At 34.7% G+C, this 19,266-nt stretch overlaps 1 protein-coding gene across 3 annotated transcripts in view; it reads right to left on the bottom strand.

The window, feature by feature from the left end:
* The window catches only part of LOC132727336 (sodium- and chloride-dependent glycine transporter 1-like), a 44,814-nt gene extending 25,966 nt beyond the window's left edge, over positions 1 to 18,848 (bottom strand). Inside the window, exons 1-2 of one of the 3 annotated variants that reach the window (XM_060712772.1) lie at positions 18,227 to 18,848; positions 1,263 to 1,379 (exon numbers count right to left, since the gene is read on the bottom strand). In XM_060712772.1, the coding sequence (XP_060568755.1) occupies positions 1,263 to 1,379; positions 18,227 to 18,310 (201 nt within the window). In that variant the 5' untranslated portion in view covers positions 18,311 to 18,848. Of the gene's footprint in view, positions 1 to 1,262; positions 1,380 to 6,751; positions 6,800 to 9,465; positions 9,557 to 18,226 lie in introns of those variants that run through there. The other 2 variants (XM_060712771.1, XM_060712773.1) reach the window with 2 other exon arrangements.
* Positions 18,849 to 19,266: the final 418 nt, after the last annotated feature.

The raw sequence follows: 19,266 nt of genomic DNA, 5'->3' as shown, positions 1-19,266 counted from the left end.
CTATAAATCTACATTTTTTATAATTAAGTTTTAATTTGTTAATAAAACGTTTCAACTGCCCGCAAAATAGTCCCTTAATCACCAGCGACTTCAAAGTTCTTGTGTAAACATTGTCTTGACACTGTGGTTCAAAACCCAAAACTTTTAAGTTGAGAGGTTAACATAATTATTAATATCAACTAAGCTGACATGGTTCCCATTTTTAAAGATTTTATAACCCTCATCTTACACCAGGATTTAACAAATCAACCATGCCCTCCATCCAATACTTCTTGACCCTTTTGCAGGGTCATCTAAAGAGATACAAAAATGAAACACTACCATTGGCCAATTTCTAACCTGTCCAAGCTATTAACCAATCAAATGCATTGATACAATTATTATTATAGCCTTGACCTTTGCTAGCTTGTGAATATCGATAGATAATGAACCAGCAAAAATAGAAATGTGCCCACATGACACAGATGCCTCCACATTCCACATCTACAGACAAACATGACATGACAGTGTGATGGAAGGACAAGAACAAATCTATATGCCCCCCACCCACCTCCCATAAAAAATAAGTTCTTATTATCTCCAAAACATTATCTCCATCTCATTATGTTACATTAAATTGACAAAAAGTCAAATTAAATAAACATTAATCTTTAGCAATTAATCTAAATGTATTGAAGTAATCACACAACCTGCACTTTGGGAAATACAATCAAATCACTTTAATGAAATCACATGCTTATATTACTGCTATAAAAAGTAGTTAAGTAGAAATTTAATAAATGCTGGTAATAAAATCATCTGATATATGAGAAGCATGTGACAAAATAAATGATCAAAATTTGAAATTAAAGCTGAAATGTGTGTCAATTGGTATTTTTAAACTAGGTTAACTTGCCTCAGCTGACCTGAAATTATCCGAGGAAAGATATCAGTCAGTAGATGGCGACCTGTACTACAAGGTCGAATCATGTCGAAGGACATTCTGGCAATTTTCATGACCTTATACTGGCAACTTCATCGCATTCACTTAAGTATTAAATTTGTTTTAAAAATTCAAAATCATAAAAATTGGGATTAAAAGTTTTACAAGCAATTCAGGCGAGTAACTTATCACTTTTCTCTGTCCATTTGAAACTTTTACTTGCCATGGAGGAAAATTTACTTCTTTTTTTTTTTAACTGTCAAGCTAGTGCTAATTTCAATCACTTTAGGAAGGATAGAAATAGCCAACAATTACATATATCATGTTAAACATGAATTACCTCATCTTCCATTGGGTACTGTCCTTTGTTCTGTGTCTCATCTTTGTACCAAGCTACACCGTATTTTTTCTTGTCATCTTTATGGTCCCCATCCCCACCATACTTCTCGGTGCCTCTCTGAAAATATACAGAAAAAGAGATATGAGCTGTGCCATGACAAAACCACATAGTGCGTTTGCGACCAGCATGGATCCAGACCAGCCTGCCCATCCGCGCAGTCTGATCAGGATCCATGCTGTTCGCTACCAGTTTCTCTACTTGTTACAGGGTTTGCAAGCGAACAGCATGGATCCTGATCAGACTGCCCAAGTGGTTATGGTTCTCTACTCAAAATCACTTCTCCTAATCACTGTGGGTTTGAAACCTGGCAGGGACTTTGGATTCTTTCACTTTGAGGAAGTTATTCAGCTAGCTAATGGAAGGCTTGTGGTTCTACTAGTCACATACCCCTGTGCCTGAAATAATGCACAAAGGGGCACCTGATGTCTTCCTCCACTAGAAAAGCTGGAAAATCGCCATAAGATCTGTACAAAGTTGGCATTTTAACTTCAAAAAAAACTCTGTGCCATGGACGTGATGGACATGTCCCGCTTTCAGCTGAAAGTTTGAGGGATCTTAATATCAAGGGTTAAACTTGTTTTTTTTCTTCAAATTTTCTGAGGAGAACAACAAGTCTAAAATACAGTGGGGGTGGGGAGATTCAATATATATATGACCTGTACATCAAATACACTAGTTCTGAAATAATACTCTATATAATAGAAGAATTAATAACTCAATTATTCAATGCAATTTTGTAGTAACAACCTCCGCACTTAATTTCCCATGGAGTCAATTTATTTCCTGTTTGAACAGCAATTTATCACTTACAATGTCAAGTAATGCAATTCCGCCCCCCCCCCCCCCACCCCTTGCCTTTTTCGTAAAACAATTAACAAAATGTTAATACCAGTATTGTCATAATCAACAAGAAGCCTAATAGATATTATATTCAGTAGTGGTTACATTATCACCTTGTAGGCGTGCAAAAATTGCTTCACCTGGCTACAAATTTGGTAATGTTTCAATTACGTTAATTTCTCGCTGGTAATTAACCCTTTCCTCTGCTGGAACAAAAAGTAATTAGCATTTGCCACCAGACAAGAGCCAGGCAAGCCTGCACATCTATGCTGTCTGAGCAGGCTCTATTATACAACAATACTGTTTGCCAATGAACTTAAATATTTGATCTTGACATCCTGCAGAATTGATAACTGACAGTTCTGAAAGTGGAAGCTCGGACAAGTTCATTAAAGAAGTACATCAGGTTACAGGGTTAAATATCTGCAAATAATCATAAGAAAATGACCTAGAAATGACCCATATAATTAAATATAATGTAAACTTGTAATGTACTATCAGTAGTGTGAAGTCTTCATCTTTCTCTAATTACAATATTTTACAACTAATTAACCTCTTATAGGAACACCTCTCCCTGTCTTTTATATCTCCCTCAAAACCTCTCCAATTATGGTATAAATCAACTCATCAATGATGAATACATCGTTTTTGTGACCTAATTTCTGACAAACCCCGATTTAATTTTAATATTTTGATATTTAAAATTCCATCTCCATGTCCCCCCCCCCCCCCCCCCCCCGGGCTTGATTATGGTCTGCACTGGCCCCATGGATTCAGTTGCCTCCATAAGGCATTGAGCTAATGAAGGTCAAGACAACATGAAACAAGAGCACCGCTAGGCGGAGCATTATATGCCCGAAAGTACATTTTCTTTTAGTAAGGATGAAGCATTTGTAAGACATGGGAATTAAATACAGTATTACCTCCTTCAAAAAGCAATCCTCCTTTATAGCTGAAGAACATTCATGTATATATACAGTTGCTGTTTTCAAAGCACCACCATCAAGTTTTTATCTTGTAAGTAAAAATGCAACAACGGATGGACAAAAAAGACGTCAGGGGTATACAGCTGTTAATCCTATAACATTTTACAGCTGTAGGTTGATTAATACTTGAGTTATTGAGCGAAAACTGTTTCCAGTTCAGTATTCAGGTAAAAGTGACCTTGACCTTTGACTTTGTGACCCCAAAATCAATAGGGGTCTTCTATCCAATATGGGCAATCATCCTATGAAGTTTGAATACTGTGGGCCAAATGGAACTTAAGTTATGCTCCGGAAACCATTTTCAGTATTAAGCTAATAGTGACCTTAACCTTTGACCTTGTGACCCCAAAATCAATAGGGGTCTTCTACCCAATATGGACAATCATCCTATGAAGTTTGAATACTTTGGGTGAAATGGAACTTAAGTTACGCTCCTGAAACCATTTTCAGTATTTAGCTAATAGTGACCTTGACCTTTGACCTTGTGACCCCAAAATCAATAGGGGTCTTCTACCCAATATGGGCAATCATCCTATGAAGTTTGAATACTGTGGGCCAAATGGAACTTAAGTTATACTCCGGAAACCAAATCGCTAACGGACGGACGGACGTACGGACGGACGGACAGACGGACGCCAGGGGGGTATAACATAATATGCCCGAAATTCTTTCGGGCATATAATTAAATTTCATACATCCGTCAACAATATGACATTTTCAATTTGAAGTTGAGACAGTTCTAGAGAATAAAGACTGCCAAATATTGTCTCCATATCTACTTAGTATTCATGAAATTCAGGACAATAATTCCCTGTGGCCTGTATCAAAAATTCACATCTGTCTGGGGCAAAAATACAAGAAAACAAGTCTAAAATCATGTATAGTGACAGAACAATGTTTCATATGAGGCAAGAATTGATATAACTTTTTCAATCACACAAAATACAATTTCTATCCCATTTCTATAAAGTGATTTCTGTCATGCCTTTAAGCACTACACGATCATTCAGGGAGCATCATCATCATGTGAACGAGTGTTTTGTCAGCAGCTGTCTGGTCATATAATGCTCCAGTTTCAGGACAACCTTTCCAAGCTGTTTTTTGTCACAGTTATAAATGACTTTTTTAAATGTGCCAATTTTGTGCCAAAGTATTTTATTTGCAAAACAGAGTGTAAATGTGTGTCGGAAGTATTTCAATGGCATAATTGACAGCAAAGAAATAAACTGAAATTGACAACCTAAATGTATAGATTAATCTGTCTTAATCAATAAAAACTTTGCATTATTGTGACTATATTTATATAACCTCAACCCCTGGCATTGGTCACAGGAGGGGAATTTTTTTTTTCTAAGGTTAGCCATGGACAAGTGCTCAATTAATGTCCACAAATTGGACAAGTGTCCAATTAATGAATACAAATTGGTAAAGTTCTAAATAAGTTAAAAGGTGTATTAAATCTATATAGGTATATATAATATACAATATGACATGTGAACAGCTGTATATCAACAGATCGGAAAACTTACCTGGATCAATGTAGTCATTAAATGCTGGCATTATTAACTAGCTATAGATATATATAAATGTACATAATTTATTATTACGAGAATATTTCGCTCTAGGTGTTAATTAAATTACTGATGTATATTTCATACCAGTTTTAATTAAAAACATTTAAACAGTAAAAAAAGTTTTTATTTCATCCAGTGTTTTTGGAATTGCAACCCATACTTTACAAAGTTCTTACTTAATTCATGCATAATGGTGTTTATTTCTCCTTATTTCTCCAAATAAATCACAAAATGCCATGTTTTCAACTTTACATCTTAGATATATCAAAATAACTAAACAATTTCAGCATATTCTGTAAAGTACACATAAAACTTTAATGAGTTTACCCAGGGAAAACTTCACCTAAATTCTTTTTGTTCTTAATGAATATAAGATACAATAGCTTCCAGTGCAGCTTCAGCCTTGATAACTTATTTTTTGTCATAATTGAGCCGCGTCACGACAAAACCAACATAATGGATTTGCGACCAGCATGAATCCAGACCAGCCTGCACCTCCGCGCAGTCTGATCAGGATCCATGCTGTTCGCTTACAAACCCTATTACAAGTAGAGAAACTGATAGCGAACAGCATGGATCCTGATCAGACTGCGCGGATGAGCAGGCTGGTCTGGATCCATGCTGGTCGCAAACGCTCTATGTTGGTTTTGTCGTGACGCGGCTCATATCTCAGTGGTAAGTCCACCTTACTGGCTTTCCTGGATAACTATCTAAATATTACCAATTTCTCAACAAGTGACCTACTCCTTATCCTACAAATGGACATAACACTCAAAAGTCTTCAAACGTCACAGAGAAATTTTCTCCTTGCCCAAGGATCAAACCAGCGACCCCTAACTTACAAAACACAGATTGATGCTCACTAATATCAGTGACCTACATTTTATAATGATGTAGAAGACACAGGCATGATTCACATATTAAAAGAATACATCTTGCATGATAACAATTATGATGGTGCACACAAAGTGTTTTGTTTGTTTGTTTTTGGTTTTACGTCACATCGACACAGTATAGGTCATATCACGACGTTCCAGCTCTACTGGTGGAGAGGAAGACCTCAGGTGCCCTTCCGTGCATTATTTCAGGCACGAACGGGCACCCGATTAGAACCACCGACGTTCCGTAGGCTAGCTGGATAGCTTCCTCACATGAAAGAATCCAAAGTCCCTGTCGAGATTCGAACCCACAGCGGTGAGGGGCAAGTGGTTTGAAGTCAACGACCTTAACCACTTGGCCATGGACGCCCCTACATCACATGTGTTACACTGACATAAGCAGGACTGTCAAAAAAAATATTTGTTGAGAGGGGGGAAAGTCTGTCTTGCTACAGACAGGAGGAAAATACATACAGGTAATTTCTAAAGGTGCTTGACAGTACAGAATGCAAAGTTTATTATACAAAATGTACCAAGAATCCTGTAAGGTAGTTACAGTAATATGTCATAATGTTATGTGGGATATGGCACCTTGGGTTCTTTGGTCAGTTTCTAGCCTTTAAAACACAGGATACCTGGTCATAAACAATAAGTGACAGTACGACATTCATGCCAAAAAGAAAAACTTGTACAAAAATCAAGTTAACAAGAATCTAGATTTTGTGGTATCTTGTTAGTACAGAATACCCATTTACCATATATATGGATTATCTTTTGCCACAATAGCTCTGTTGGCCATTGGTATAATTACAGTGAACTAGTATTTTGTATGGAAGTCAAAATACTACTTTGAATTAAAAAAAAAAATTCTGAAGCATATAATGTGCATTTATGACAGAATCTTATAATACATTAAAACATAATCACACCTCAAATAATCCAAACAACAATGGCAATTTACTGCTAAACCTGTGAGTTAATGAGAAACACAGGGAATTCTGATTTTGACCTATTTTCTGATTTTACAAAAGAATCCTGGAAAACACACACCACACCATTGATGAATAAACCCAGTGCTAAAAGAGGTACAACAATATATATAAACTCTATAAATAAAACAGTAACATACACACACTGTATCAAAAACTTACAGACAGTATTCCATTACAATTATTCTCAGTCATGCCGTGGAACAAAAAAATCCAAAACTCAGTCTCAGTGTTTCATGATTATGTTTATAAAGTATTTCCAATACTATGACCTGAATCATTCACAGATCGTGTTACATGTGGCAGAGAAAACCAATAACTAGGCGTAAAATGTCTGCGAATCCAGCACATCGGTGCAAAAGTAAGCTAGCTGTAAAAACTGGGGGGGGGGGAGGAGAGAATGCTATAACAATAATACTCCGAAGAATTGTCTGGTGCTGGAGAGATTTGGAACGATTGCATCATCACTGACATGTAATGGATTTGCCCTACTGTGAATGAAGGAGACAGTTCATTAGGGAATTTTCAGTATCAAAATACTGAGAATTTGAGCTACTAAATAGTTGAGTCTAGCATATATACCGCTGGGTATATATCAAAACTGAAAAAAACATATATTGTGATACTGTGACTTGGCTCATTTTTAGTGAAAAGTGTTGCAATGCTTTTCAAATTTAGGTAGTTTTTCACAGTAACTATAATTATTCTGGGAAAAACAAAGTGAGCGAATGATCTGAAGTTTTGCCCACAAGTTGTTGGTCTAGACCTACATCAAATGGAACATAAATCTCTACAACTAAACGGTAATTTCAAGTCTTGTCATGTCAAAAAAACTCAGTGGAGTCCCTTTAATGTTAATTGTACTGTTATAGATAATACAATATTTTTTCTCTCACTATTATTATTGGAAATAAACCTTGAAAGTAAATCATTAGGCCATCTGTCCTTGCTATTCATGCCTTTTTTCTTTGATAACATCTGTTTTTCAGTATCTTGTTTTCTATGATCAGCCAAGTTCACCAAAAGGTCACGTTCATACACTGAAGAGTCTATATTATGGTACAAAGGAGGTCAAGATCTTGCAACATTGACCTAAATGTTGCTAATTAGTGCCAGCAATCTTGGTTACCGACAAAATTCATTATTTACCTTACATCGCCACCCACAGCTTCATCATCTTGACTAATTTTTCACATGTAGATCACCCACTGTGTCCCCCCCCGCCAACTTTTAATGGTCAAGTCACCGAAAATAAATCTTACATACAAAATTAGCATGCTAAATTTATTAATCAAATGAGAAGAAATAACAAACATATATGAGCTGCGTCACGACAAAACCAACATAGTGGGTTTGCGACCAGCATGGATCCAGACCAGCCTGCGCATCTGCGCAGTCTGTTCAGGATCCATGCTGTTTGCTATCAGTTTCTCTACTTGTAATAGGGTTTGTAAGCTAACAGCATGGATCCTGATCAGACTGCGTGGATGCGCAGGCTGGTCTGGATCCATGCTGGTCGCAAACGCATTATGTTGATTTTGTCGTGACGCGGCTCAATTATGTCAGTGGTAAGTCCATCTTACTGGCTTTCCTGGATAACTATCCAGTTATTACCAATTTCTCCACAAGTGACCTACTCCTTATCCTACAAATGACCATTACACTCAAAGTCCTAGAATTGTAACAGCGGAAATTCCCCTTCCATAAGGATCAAACCAGCGACCCCTAACTTACAAAACACAGATTGATGCTTGCTAGTATCAGCGACCTACATTTTATAATGATGTTAAAGACAAAGGCAAGATTTTCAAATAAAGTTTTAAAAGAATAGTACATCTTGCATAATAACAATTATGATGGTGCACACAAAGTATTGCGTCACATGTGTAACACTGACACTAATACCACTAATAAGCAAGACAGCCAAAAAATATTTGTTTAGACGGGGAAAGTCTGTCTTGCTACAGACTGGAGGAAAATACATACAGGTAATTTCTAAAGGTGCTTGATTCTAATCAAATAACTGTACAGAACAATTCAGCCATACGTTCAAGTTCAGGATAGTCTGGGAATATATGAAGACAGTACCCTGGCAGGGTGACAGTACAGAATGCAAAGTTTATAATACAAAATAAACCAAGAATCTTGTAAGGTAGTTACAGTAATAATTGTTATGTGGGATACTCCCAGGTACAGGTATGTATGGTCAGTTTCCAGCCACTTATAGCACGGGACACCTTGTCATTAAACAATAAGAAACAGTCTGGACATTCAAGGAAACTTGAACAAAAATCAAGTTAACAAGAATCTAGATTTTGTGGTATCTTGTTACAGTTTTCAAAGTACAGAATACCATATGGACTATCTTTTGCCACAATAGCTCTGTTGGCCATTGGTACAATTACAGTGAACTAGTATTTTGTATGGAAGTCAAAATACTACTATGTTTACATTTTGCTACCTTTTGGACACATTAAAGCATGTTCAGTGTTACTTTCTTCAGTTTCTAACATGTAAATCGATTTAAATCGATTATTATAACATAATTAAACACATAATGGGTATTTGACATTTCTTAAGAATTAATATTTTTTTTATTTCTGAAGCATATAATGTGCATTTATGACAGAATCTTATAATACATTACAATATAATCCCACCTCAAATAATCCCAACAACAATGGCAATTTACTGCTAAACCTGTGAGTTAATGAGAAACACAGGGGATTCTGATTTTGACCTATTTTCTGATTTTACAAAAGAATGCTGGAAAACACACACACCATTGATGAATAAACCCAAGTGCTAAAAGAGGTACAACAATATAAACTCTATAAATAAAACAGTAACATACACACACTGTATCAAAAACTTACAGACAGTATTCCATTACAATTATTCTCAGTCATGCCGTGGTACAATAAAATCCAAAACAAATATGTTTGACTCAGTCTCAGTGATTCATGATTATGTATATAAAGTATTTCCAATACTATGACCTGAATCATTCACAGATCGTGTTACATGTGGCAGAGAAAACCAATAACTAGGCGTAAAATGTCTGCGAATCCAGCACATCGGTGCAAAACTAAGCTAGCTGTAAAAACAGGGGGAGGAGAGAATGTTAATACTCCAAAGATTCGTCTGGTGCTGGAACAATTTAGAACAATTGCATCATCACTGACATGTAATGGATTTGCCCTACTGCGAATGAAGGAGACAGTTCATTAGGGAATTTTCAGTATCAAAATACTGAGAATTTGAGCTACTAAATAGTTGAGTCTAGCATATATACCTGTGGGTATATATCAAAACTGAAAAAACATATATTATGATACTGTGACTTGGCTCATTTTAAGTGAAAAGTGTTGCAATGCTTTTCAAATTTAGGTGATTTTTCACATTTACTATAATTATCCCGGAAAAACAAAGTGAGCGAATGATCTGAAGTTTAGCACGCAAGTTATAAGTCTAGCCCTTCATCAAATGGAACATAAATCTCTACAAATAAAAAGTTATTTAAAGTCTCATCATGTCAAAAAAAACTCAGTGGAGTCCCTTTAATATTTATTGTACTATTAGATAGTACAACTTTTTTTCACTATTATTGGAAATAAACCTTGAAAGTAAATCACTAGGCCATCTGTCCTTGCTATTTATGCCTTTTTCTTTGATAACATCTGTTTTTCAGTATCTTGTTTTCTATGATCGGCCAAGTTCACCAAAAGGTCACTTACATACTATGAAGAGTCTATATTATAGCACAAAGGAGGTCAAGATCTTGCAACATTGACCTAAATGTTGCTAATTAGAGCCAGCAATCTTGGTAACCTGAACAAAATTCATAACTTTTCTTACATCGACACCCCACAGCTTCATCAACTTGACTAATTTTTCACATGTAGATCACCCACTTTGTCCCGCCTACAACTTTAATGGTCAAGTCACCGCAAAATAAATCTTACATACAAAATTAGCATGCTAAATTTATTAATCAAATGTGAAGAAATAACAAACATATATTAACACATAATAAGGGTTTACTATTTCCATTATTTTGAGTTTTGCTAAGGAAAGTAAATTAAGAACATCTTGCAAAAAGAAATTTATCAAGAATCTATTACAGAAATTGGTTTCCAGTCTATAAATTCTTACACTGGTGCTTCATGTATAATGGACTCACCCTGCTATGAAAATGGAGGAGTTCATTTATAGTAAGAGGGATTTCAACTTGTTACAAAAACAGCGAATGTTCAATAAAGTCATATAAATCATACTGCCATCTGAAATAGCTCCTTTTCCTTTTTTTACCCAATTGGTATGAGCTGATGTAGCAGACCTATCCAAAGATTACAAATTATTATGATATTGATAAACCTATAGATCTATGTATAAGTATGGTCCTTATTTCAATTGTCCTGTTATTAAGCCATTCTCTGCAGACCTGTTGGTTTGGACACCATCAGGTGCCATCAAGTCTTTTAATTCAATTCATCCATCTAGCCTCTAGGTCAGTGCCCCTTAAATATTAGGATTTAACTTTAACTCTGCAATAAAATAATTAATATTTGCTTCTAAGTTTTAAGTGTGGACAAAGAATGGAATATTAAATAAATGACCTGAGTTTTTGACAATTGCAATATCAAAATTGGTCAGTTTGAAAACAATAAAGCTTTGAAAACTGTTACCTTGACAACAGTTTTACTATTTGGCATATGAATTACTTTCTAAACAATCATTAATGTATGCAACAATTAGTAAACAAAATTCATTTTCTGTCCCAATGGTAAACTTATGCACAAGTAGAAAATTACACAGAAGTAAATATAGACAAGAAGAAATGGCAACTAATGCCATTATAAAAACAAATTTGGAAACAAAACATCAATAATTTACATTTCTTTCAGACAAGAGAAAGCCTACATTAAAGCCTTCTATCAAGAGATTACATGTTTCTCTGCAAAATCGTCATGGCAATGGCAAAACAATACCATCTCTGTTGCTTCCTTGTCTGATCTTGAATCTTTTTTCTAGAAAAGGAAAAACTGGGTGTTTTTAGACCATCTGATTGTTTCATGGAAATCCAGCCAGTAGTTGCAGAGAAGTAGAGCAGAAACGATTATTGTTCTTTATGCATACTGCATAACTTATCAAGGGCCATAACTCTGAGTCTGGAAAAAGGCTTTGGTATGGGCATCTCCTCTTGGTATTGGTTCCCATAAAGTTTCTTTGAATTCTAGCCATTAGTTGCAGAGAAATAATGCCAAAATTCGGATGGACAATTCCAAAACTATATCCCATGCTGATGGAAACCATGAGCAGAAATGGAAATATTTCAAGGACAACCTTAAACAGGAATTGAAGATAATCAAAGAATAAATTTATCTTTTTTTCTTTCTTTTTTGATAGACAAGTGGATAAAGGTGTTCAGTTCAATGCAAGTTAAATACTGGCAGCTCTTGAATGAAATTCTGATAGAAAAATGGAAAATATTAAAGGTTACAAAACCAATAAAATATTTTTTGCCTCCACCTTGAAGCAACATACTTGGGGGTATTAGCCTGCTAATCTGTCAGACATATATAAAACAGATGGCAACAGATGCTTTTATGAAAATCTTTGTCATAAAATAAACCCAATGTTTTAATATCATTGTTCTTGTGTCGTACAGATTTCATTCTAATACCTTACGGATTTCATTCTTGTGCCCTACAGATTTCTATCTTGTAACCACAGGTGGCAGTATCAGTGTTTGGACACCCCACCCCTATCTGCCCCTGGACCCCTACTACAACCCTGAAAAAAAATTATTCAACACTCTAAGGCTTACTATAAGGTACCAAATACAAAACCACCGATGAAATTGTATAAAAAAAAATTTCCACTATCAAAACTATAGTTATAGAAAGGTGAAAAGCCTACTATATGTTCATTTGCCAAACAATGTGGAACACGGGAATTCGTCATTTCAGCGACTGATGCGCATTCCAGCGGGATTTCGCTGCATCATTCATTAACATCAATAAAAAGAACTAGAATTCCACAGCTTATCTAATTCAAGTCCAACAAATATCACAATCATTCCGATTTATTCTGTTTCACGGTATTTTTTGAATTGTCGTAGCCATTTTGCAGTCTGATACCTGGGTTGAAATACGCGATCTGACTGGACGAGCCAAATTGGACATCCAATCAGATTGCTTATAACACACAGGTATCAGAATCCAAAATGGCAGCGACAAGTCAAAAATTACCGTAAAATAGAAACAAGAGGGCCATGATGGCCATAAGGTCGCTCACCTGTATATAGGCCCCCCCAACCACCCCCCCCCCCCCAACGTTGCAGGGCCAATTTAACCCAAGGGCTTTTATTTGCACAAACTTGGTAGACACCCATAAGAAGATGTTTCATGCTAAACATCTAAGCTCTAGCTCATTGGGCTTTTTAAAAAAAGATTTTTTTTAAGTTTTTACTATACACATATAGTTAAAAACAATGACACCCCTGGGACCGAGCCAGTTTTGACCCCAGGGCTTTTATTTGAACAAACTTTGTAGACACTTACTAGAAGATGTTTCATGCTTAATATCTAAACTCTAGCTATTTGGGTTTTTTCAAAGAAGATTTTAAGTTTTTGCTATACACATATAAAGAAAATCAATGACCCCCGGGGTGGGGCCAATTTTGACCCCAGGTTTTTTATTTGAACAAACTTTGTAGACACTCACTAAAAGATGTTTCATGCTTAATATCTTAACTCTAGCTATTTGGTTTTTTTCAAAGAAGATTTTTTAAGTTTTTGCTATACACATATAAGGAAAATCAATGACCCCAGGGCGGTGCCAATTTTGACCCCAGGGCTTTTATTTGAACAAACTTGGTAGACACCTATTAGAACATGTTTGATGCTAAATATTTTGGCCATAGCTATTTGAGTTCTTTAAAAGAAGATTTTTTAAGTTTTTACTATATGCATATAGGGAAAATCAATGACCCCCCGGGGCGGGGCCAATTTTGACCAAAGGGCTTTTATTTGAACAAACTTGGTAGACACTTATTAGAACATGTTTCATGCTAAATATCTTAGCTCTAACTCTTTTGGTTCTTTAAAAGAAGATTTTTTAAGTTTTTACTATATGCATATAGGGAAAATCAATGACCCCCTGGGGCGGGGCCAATTTTGACCCCAGGGCTTTTATTTGAACAAACTTGGTAGACACCTATTAGAACATGTTTGATGCTCAATATCTTAGCCATAGCTCTTTTAGTTCTTTAAAAGAAGATTTTTTAAGTTTTTACTATATGCATATAGGGAAAATCAATGACCCCCCGGGGCGGGGCCAATTTAGACCCCAGGGCTTTTATTTGAACAAACTTGGTAGACACCCATTAGAACATGTTTCATGCCAAATATCTTAGCTCTAGCTCTTTGGGTTCTTTAAAAGAAGATTTTTTAAGTTTTTACTATATGCATATAGGGAAAATCAATTACCCCCCGGGGCGGGGCCAATTTTGACCCCAGGGCTTTTATTTGAACAAACTTGGTAGACACTCACTAGAAGATGTTTCATGCCAAATATCTAAGCTCTAGCTCTTATGGTTTTTTAAAAGAAGATATTTAAAGTTTTTTCTTTCGGTTGCCATGGCAACCAGAGTTCTGCAAGGAATTAAATTCTTTGAACAATTTTTAAAGGTGACCACCAAAAGAACATTCCTGTGAAGTTTGGATGAAATTGGCTTAGTGGTTTATGAGGAGATGTCATTTAAAGTAAAAGTTTACGGACGGACGACGGCCGGACGCCGGACGGACGGACGCCGGACGAAAAGCGATCACAAAAGCTCACCCTGTCACTTTGTGCAGTAACTGTCTGGTCGATCTTTTTTTTTTTTTTAATCCATAAAGGAACTGACTCTTTATTATTACTAGATGTAGGTTGGACTTATAATTTGACACTGAACTTGAGCCATAAAACTTACAAGACAAAACAATATAATCATGCCAATTCCACTACTTTAGTTCGTTACAACACCACTATACAAAACTTAATTGGGTAATTGCAGTTATAAAGCCTTCTAAAAACAGACACATAAAAAAATTATTTACACAAATAAATATTGAAGTTTGGTGACAAACAACCCCATCTGTCATAATTAACACACTGACCTAATAAACTTTCTTTCTTATTTAAGAATGCAACCAAATATCTAACACAAAGTAATTATTGTTGAATAATAGTAGAAAATGAGATTTTTATCTTCTTTTCTCTGATTTATTCAATTCAAATTATAAGGTTTGAGGGGACACCTACAGTATTTAAATCTCATTATACAACTCTCAAAGTTTTTTACTGATCAAGAAAGGACCAATGTGTCATTCAATGTTTGTTTGTTTGTTTGTTTTGGGTGTTTCGTCACATCAACACAGTATAGGTCATTTGGCGAGGTTCCAGCTTTACTGGTGGAGGAAGACCTCAGGTGCTCTTCCGTGCATTATTTCAGGCACGAACGGGCACCTGAGTAGAACCACCGACGTTCCGTAAGCTAGCTGGATAGCTTCCTCACATAAAAGAATCCAAAGTCCCTGTTGGGATTCGAAACCACAGCGGTGAGGGGCATGTGTTTTGAAGGTCATTCAATGTATCAAACAGTCAAAAGTAAGAATAACTTACTTCCTGCGTTGTTTATATTTATATTAATAACATTTATTCCTTAAACAACATCAACTGTCCAACATCTTTCTCTCAAAAAAGGGGAGGCAATTTGAATGAACAAGACAACTAAATCTCTTAAGATTAATAAACTATGGAAGTTTTTTTCTGAAATATTAGCTAAGATTTGTTTGCATGAACTTACTGATCTTATATCACTACCAATTAATAACTTTATACTTTATCCCTTTTTTATTGATTTCTTTCTTTATGGTCGAGTTTCATATGTCACTATAAAAATGTGTACAATCTATAACAAATTCTGTAGAATACACTGGCTCCAGTATTAATCCAACTCTAATATACTTGATGCAGTATCAACCAAACTCTAATATACTGGATGCAGTATCAACCAAACTCTAATATACTGGATGCAGTATCAACCAAACTCTAATATACTGGATGCAGCATCAATCAAACTCTAATATACTGAATGCAGTATCAACCAAACTCTAATATACTGGATGCAGTATATCAAACTCTTATATTTTGGATGCAGTATCAACCAAACTCTAATATACTGGATGCAGTATCAACCAAACTCTAATATACTGGATGCAGTATCAACCAAACTCTAATATACTGGATGCAGTATCAACCAAACTCTAATATACTGGATGCAGTATCAACCAAACTCTAATATACTGGATGCAGTATCAACCAAACTCTAATATACTGGATGCAGTATCAACCAAACTCTAATATACTGGATGCAGTATCAACCAAACTCTAATATACTGGATGCAGTATCAATCAAACTCTAATATACTGGATGCAGTATCAACCAAACTCTAATATACTGGTTGCAGTATCAACCAAACTCTAATATACTGGCTGCAGTATCAACCAAACTTTAATAAACTGGATGCAGTATCAACCAGACTCTAATATACTGGTTGCAGTATCAACCAAACTCTAATATACTGGATGCAGTATCAATCAAACTCTAATATACTGGATGTAGTATCAACCAGACTCTAATATGCTGGATGCAGTATCAACCAAACTCTAATATACTGGATGCAGTATCAACCAACACTATTATACTGGATGCAGTATCAACCAGACTCTAATATGCTGGATGCAGTATCAATCAAATTCTAGTTTATTGGATGCAGTATCAATCAAACTCAATTATACTGGATGTAGTATCAATCAAACTCTAATATACTGGATGAAGTAAAACCAAACTCTAATATACTGGAAGCACTATCAACCAAACTCTAATATACTGGATACAGTATCAATCAAACTCTAATATACTGGATGTAGAACTCTTATATACTGGATGTAGTATCAATCGAACTCTAATATACTGGATGTAGTATCAATCAAACTCTAATATACTGGATGCAGTATCAATCAAATTCTAATACACTGGATGAAGTATCAACCAAACTCAAATATACTGGAAGCAGTAATAATCAAACTCTGGGTCTGGACCCAATATCACCCAAACTCTAATATAATGGAAGCAGCATAAACCAGACTCTAATATACTGGATGCCGTGTCAACTAAACTCTTATAATTTATACTAGATGCAGTATCAATCAGACTTTAATATAATACTTTAGTAACAATCAAACTCTAATAGACTGAATTCAGCATAAATTATACTCTAATATACTGGATGCAGTCATACCCAACTCTAATATACTGGATGTCATCTGACTAGACTTGAAGATAATGAATGACTAAATGTATTATCAGCAAAGTTTCTGCTATTTATTGCAAGTGTTAAAATAAAGTTAAACTAATTGAAAATTTACTTACATCTTTTAACAGTTCAGTGCCCATTGTCATTTCCAATGTATTATTTCACACAAACAATACTCATATATGAATTTTAATTAATTTTCATTTTCATGTCACGTAAAAGAAAATGGTCAGTTCAAGTCACTACTATTTATTTTTCTTGACTTAATTTTATATGTCAACAATTGTATACAGCTAGGCTGGAAAACAGTAGCATAAATTTCCTACACTCTTCTCTCCTTTGAAAATGAAGAAAAAACAATTAGTCCAATAATATCTATTTGACAGAAAAAAATTAACCTAGGATATTATTTTTATATCTAAAACGCATGTCTAAACAATTTTCTTCAAAGTATTTACGTTGAAAACTTTGTGCCAATTTCGATGGCCGGGTCAGTACAGTACCTTAAAGCTACTTAAAACAGGACAAAAACACATTACGTTAGTAAGCAGGTCAGTTAATGGTCAAGCAAATTCATTCGCTTTTTACTCTTTTAATCATCTGACCCAACCAAGTAAAGATTAAATATTTACACAAAGGGTTTGAAAATTATAATGGTCACTTCTTACGAATTACATTCGAACCTTTTGAAATAAAATAAAACTTTCACACACGAAAGCTTAACATAATGCTATGTGAAAGACTATTGTGACCGTAGAAATTTGACCACTTGACCTTTCCATAGAAATATTTTGATTTTATAGCAAAAATATAAACAAACAAAATACCACATCTGACCTGAAACCTTTCTGTATGTTTGAGATATTTTAACTATGCACTGTTAGTGTTTTTTGTTGTTGTTTTTGCTGTTGTTTGTTTTATGTTTTATTAAATTAACACTGCACAGGAATTTCATGATTTGCATTACAGCCAATAAAATTTTCCCTAGTGAAAATATAGCTAAGTCTTTTACTCCCTCTTGGTGTGATTTTCATTAAATATAAACAACAGAAAATAGTAATCTACCGTATTCATATATATGTAAATATGAAACATTCAAACCCATGAAAATGAAAACTGACAAAATATGTTGTACTTTGCATAGAACAACAACATTGACAATGTATATTACACACAAGAAAATATTTAATATTATAAAACTTTGACATTAATGTGATTGTTTCTTACTTTCATGTTATACTTAAAATACAAAGTTGCATGGTATACTCACATCAGTTATTTCATGCGTTTTCACGCCATCAAAGTCTGACATATCATCTTGTAGACGTCCCGACATCGCCTCACTACTTGACATAGAAACACGTGTAAATTTTATTTTTTCGTTGGCGACAAATTGTTAAAATTCTTAATTTATCAGTCAGTAAAAATAATTTTCCTATTAATAAAGGTACCAGAACATTCAATAAAGATATCACTGACCAAACATCCTGGTGCAAAAAAAACTTTAAAGACTGCATACAAAATAACACAACCCAACATATATGTATGTATATCGTCTTTGGCAAAACAAAATGGTTTTCTATACTTTATCAAAACTCTACAAATTAATCTCTCTATCAAACTATTTTAATCTTTTTGTTCTGCTAATCCATTCACAATAAAGCTGAATGTTAATCTAAAAAAATATATTCCTACGTAAATGTTTTTGACATAAATGTTTTTTGGCTCGATTTCATATGATCTTTAAAAAGTAACGTTCCAAAAGTAAACATTGCATCACCAGTCACACACATCCAAAAATTCCAATATTACGAATGTTTACCATGCACCTCTAAACGTTTAGTGACTATTACGTATTTGGCACGATTCAATGTATTCTGCAATCAATAGGTTCCATTACGAGGTTAATATAATATTGCATCATCTCATGAAGACAAAAAAAGGTGTCACTATAACACGAGACTTATTGTAAACAAATGTATAAATAAAGAAGAAGGTATTTAGTATTACGATACCCAAAATGCCGAGGATAATAGAAATCACTTGTAAAGAAAAATAAAATATTACTCGTTGATTTTCACAGCCCAAATGTTATAAATTATAATAATATCTACAGATAAATACTAAAATATTCATATATAGCAAACATATGTTACCATATTACAGATAAGTGAACATATATATTTAATCAATAAAAAAAAAACAAGATTGCATTTGAGAAAAATGCTATGCCACCGCATTAATACAACACTAAATAGTAGTGTAGGAACAGATATTTTTTCGTTTCTATACAATTGAAGATTGTCATAA

The sequence above is a fragment of the Ruditapes philippinarum genome, unplaced genomic scaffold (genome assembly GCF_026571515.1).
Source record: "Ruditapes philippinarum isolate M1 unplaced genomic scaffold, ASM2657151v2 ctg9691_1_1_1_1, whole genome shotgun sequence".
Taxonomy (NCBI): Eukaryota; Metazoa; Mollusca; class Bivalvia; order Venerida; family Veneridae; genus Ruditapes; species Ruditapes philippinarum.
Note: the sequence above shows the minus strand (reverse complement) of the source record. Positions and strands in the feature narration are given on the sequence as shown.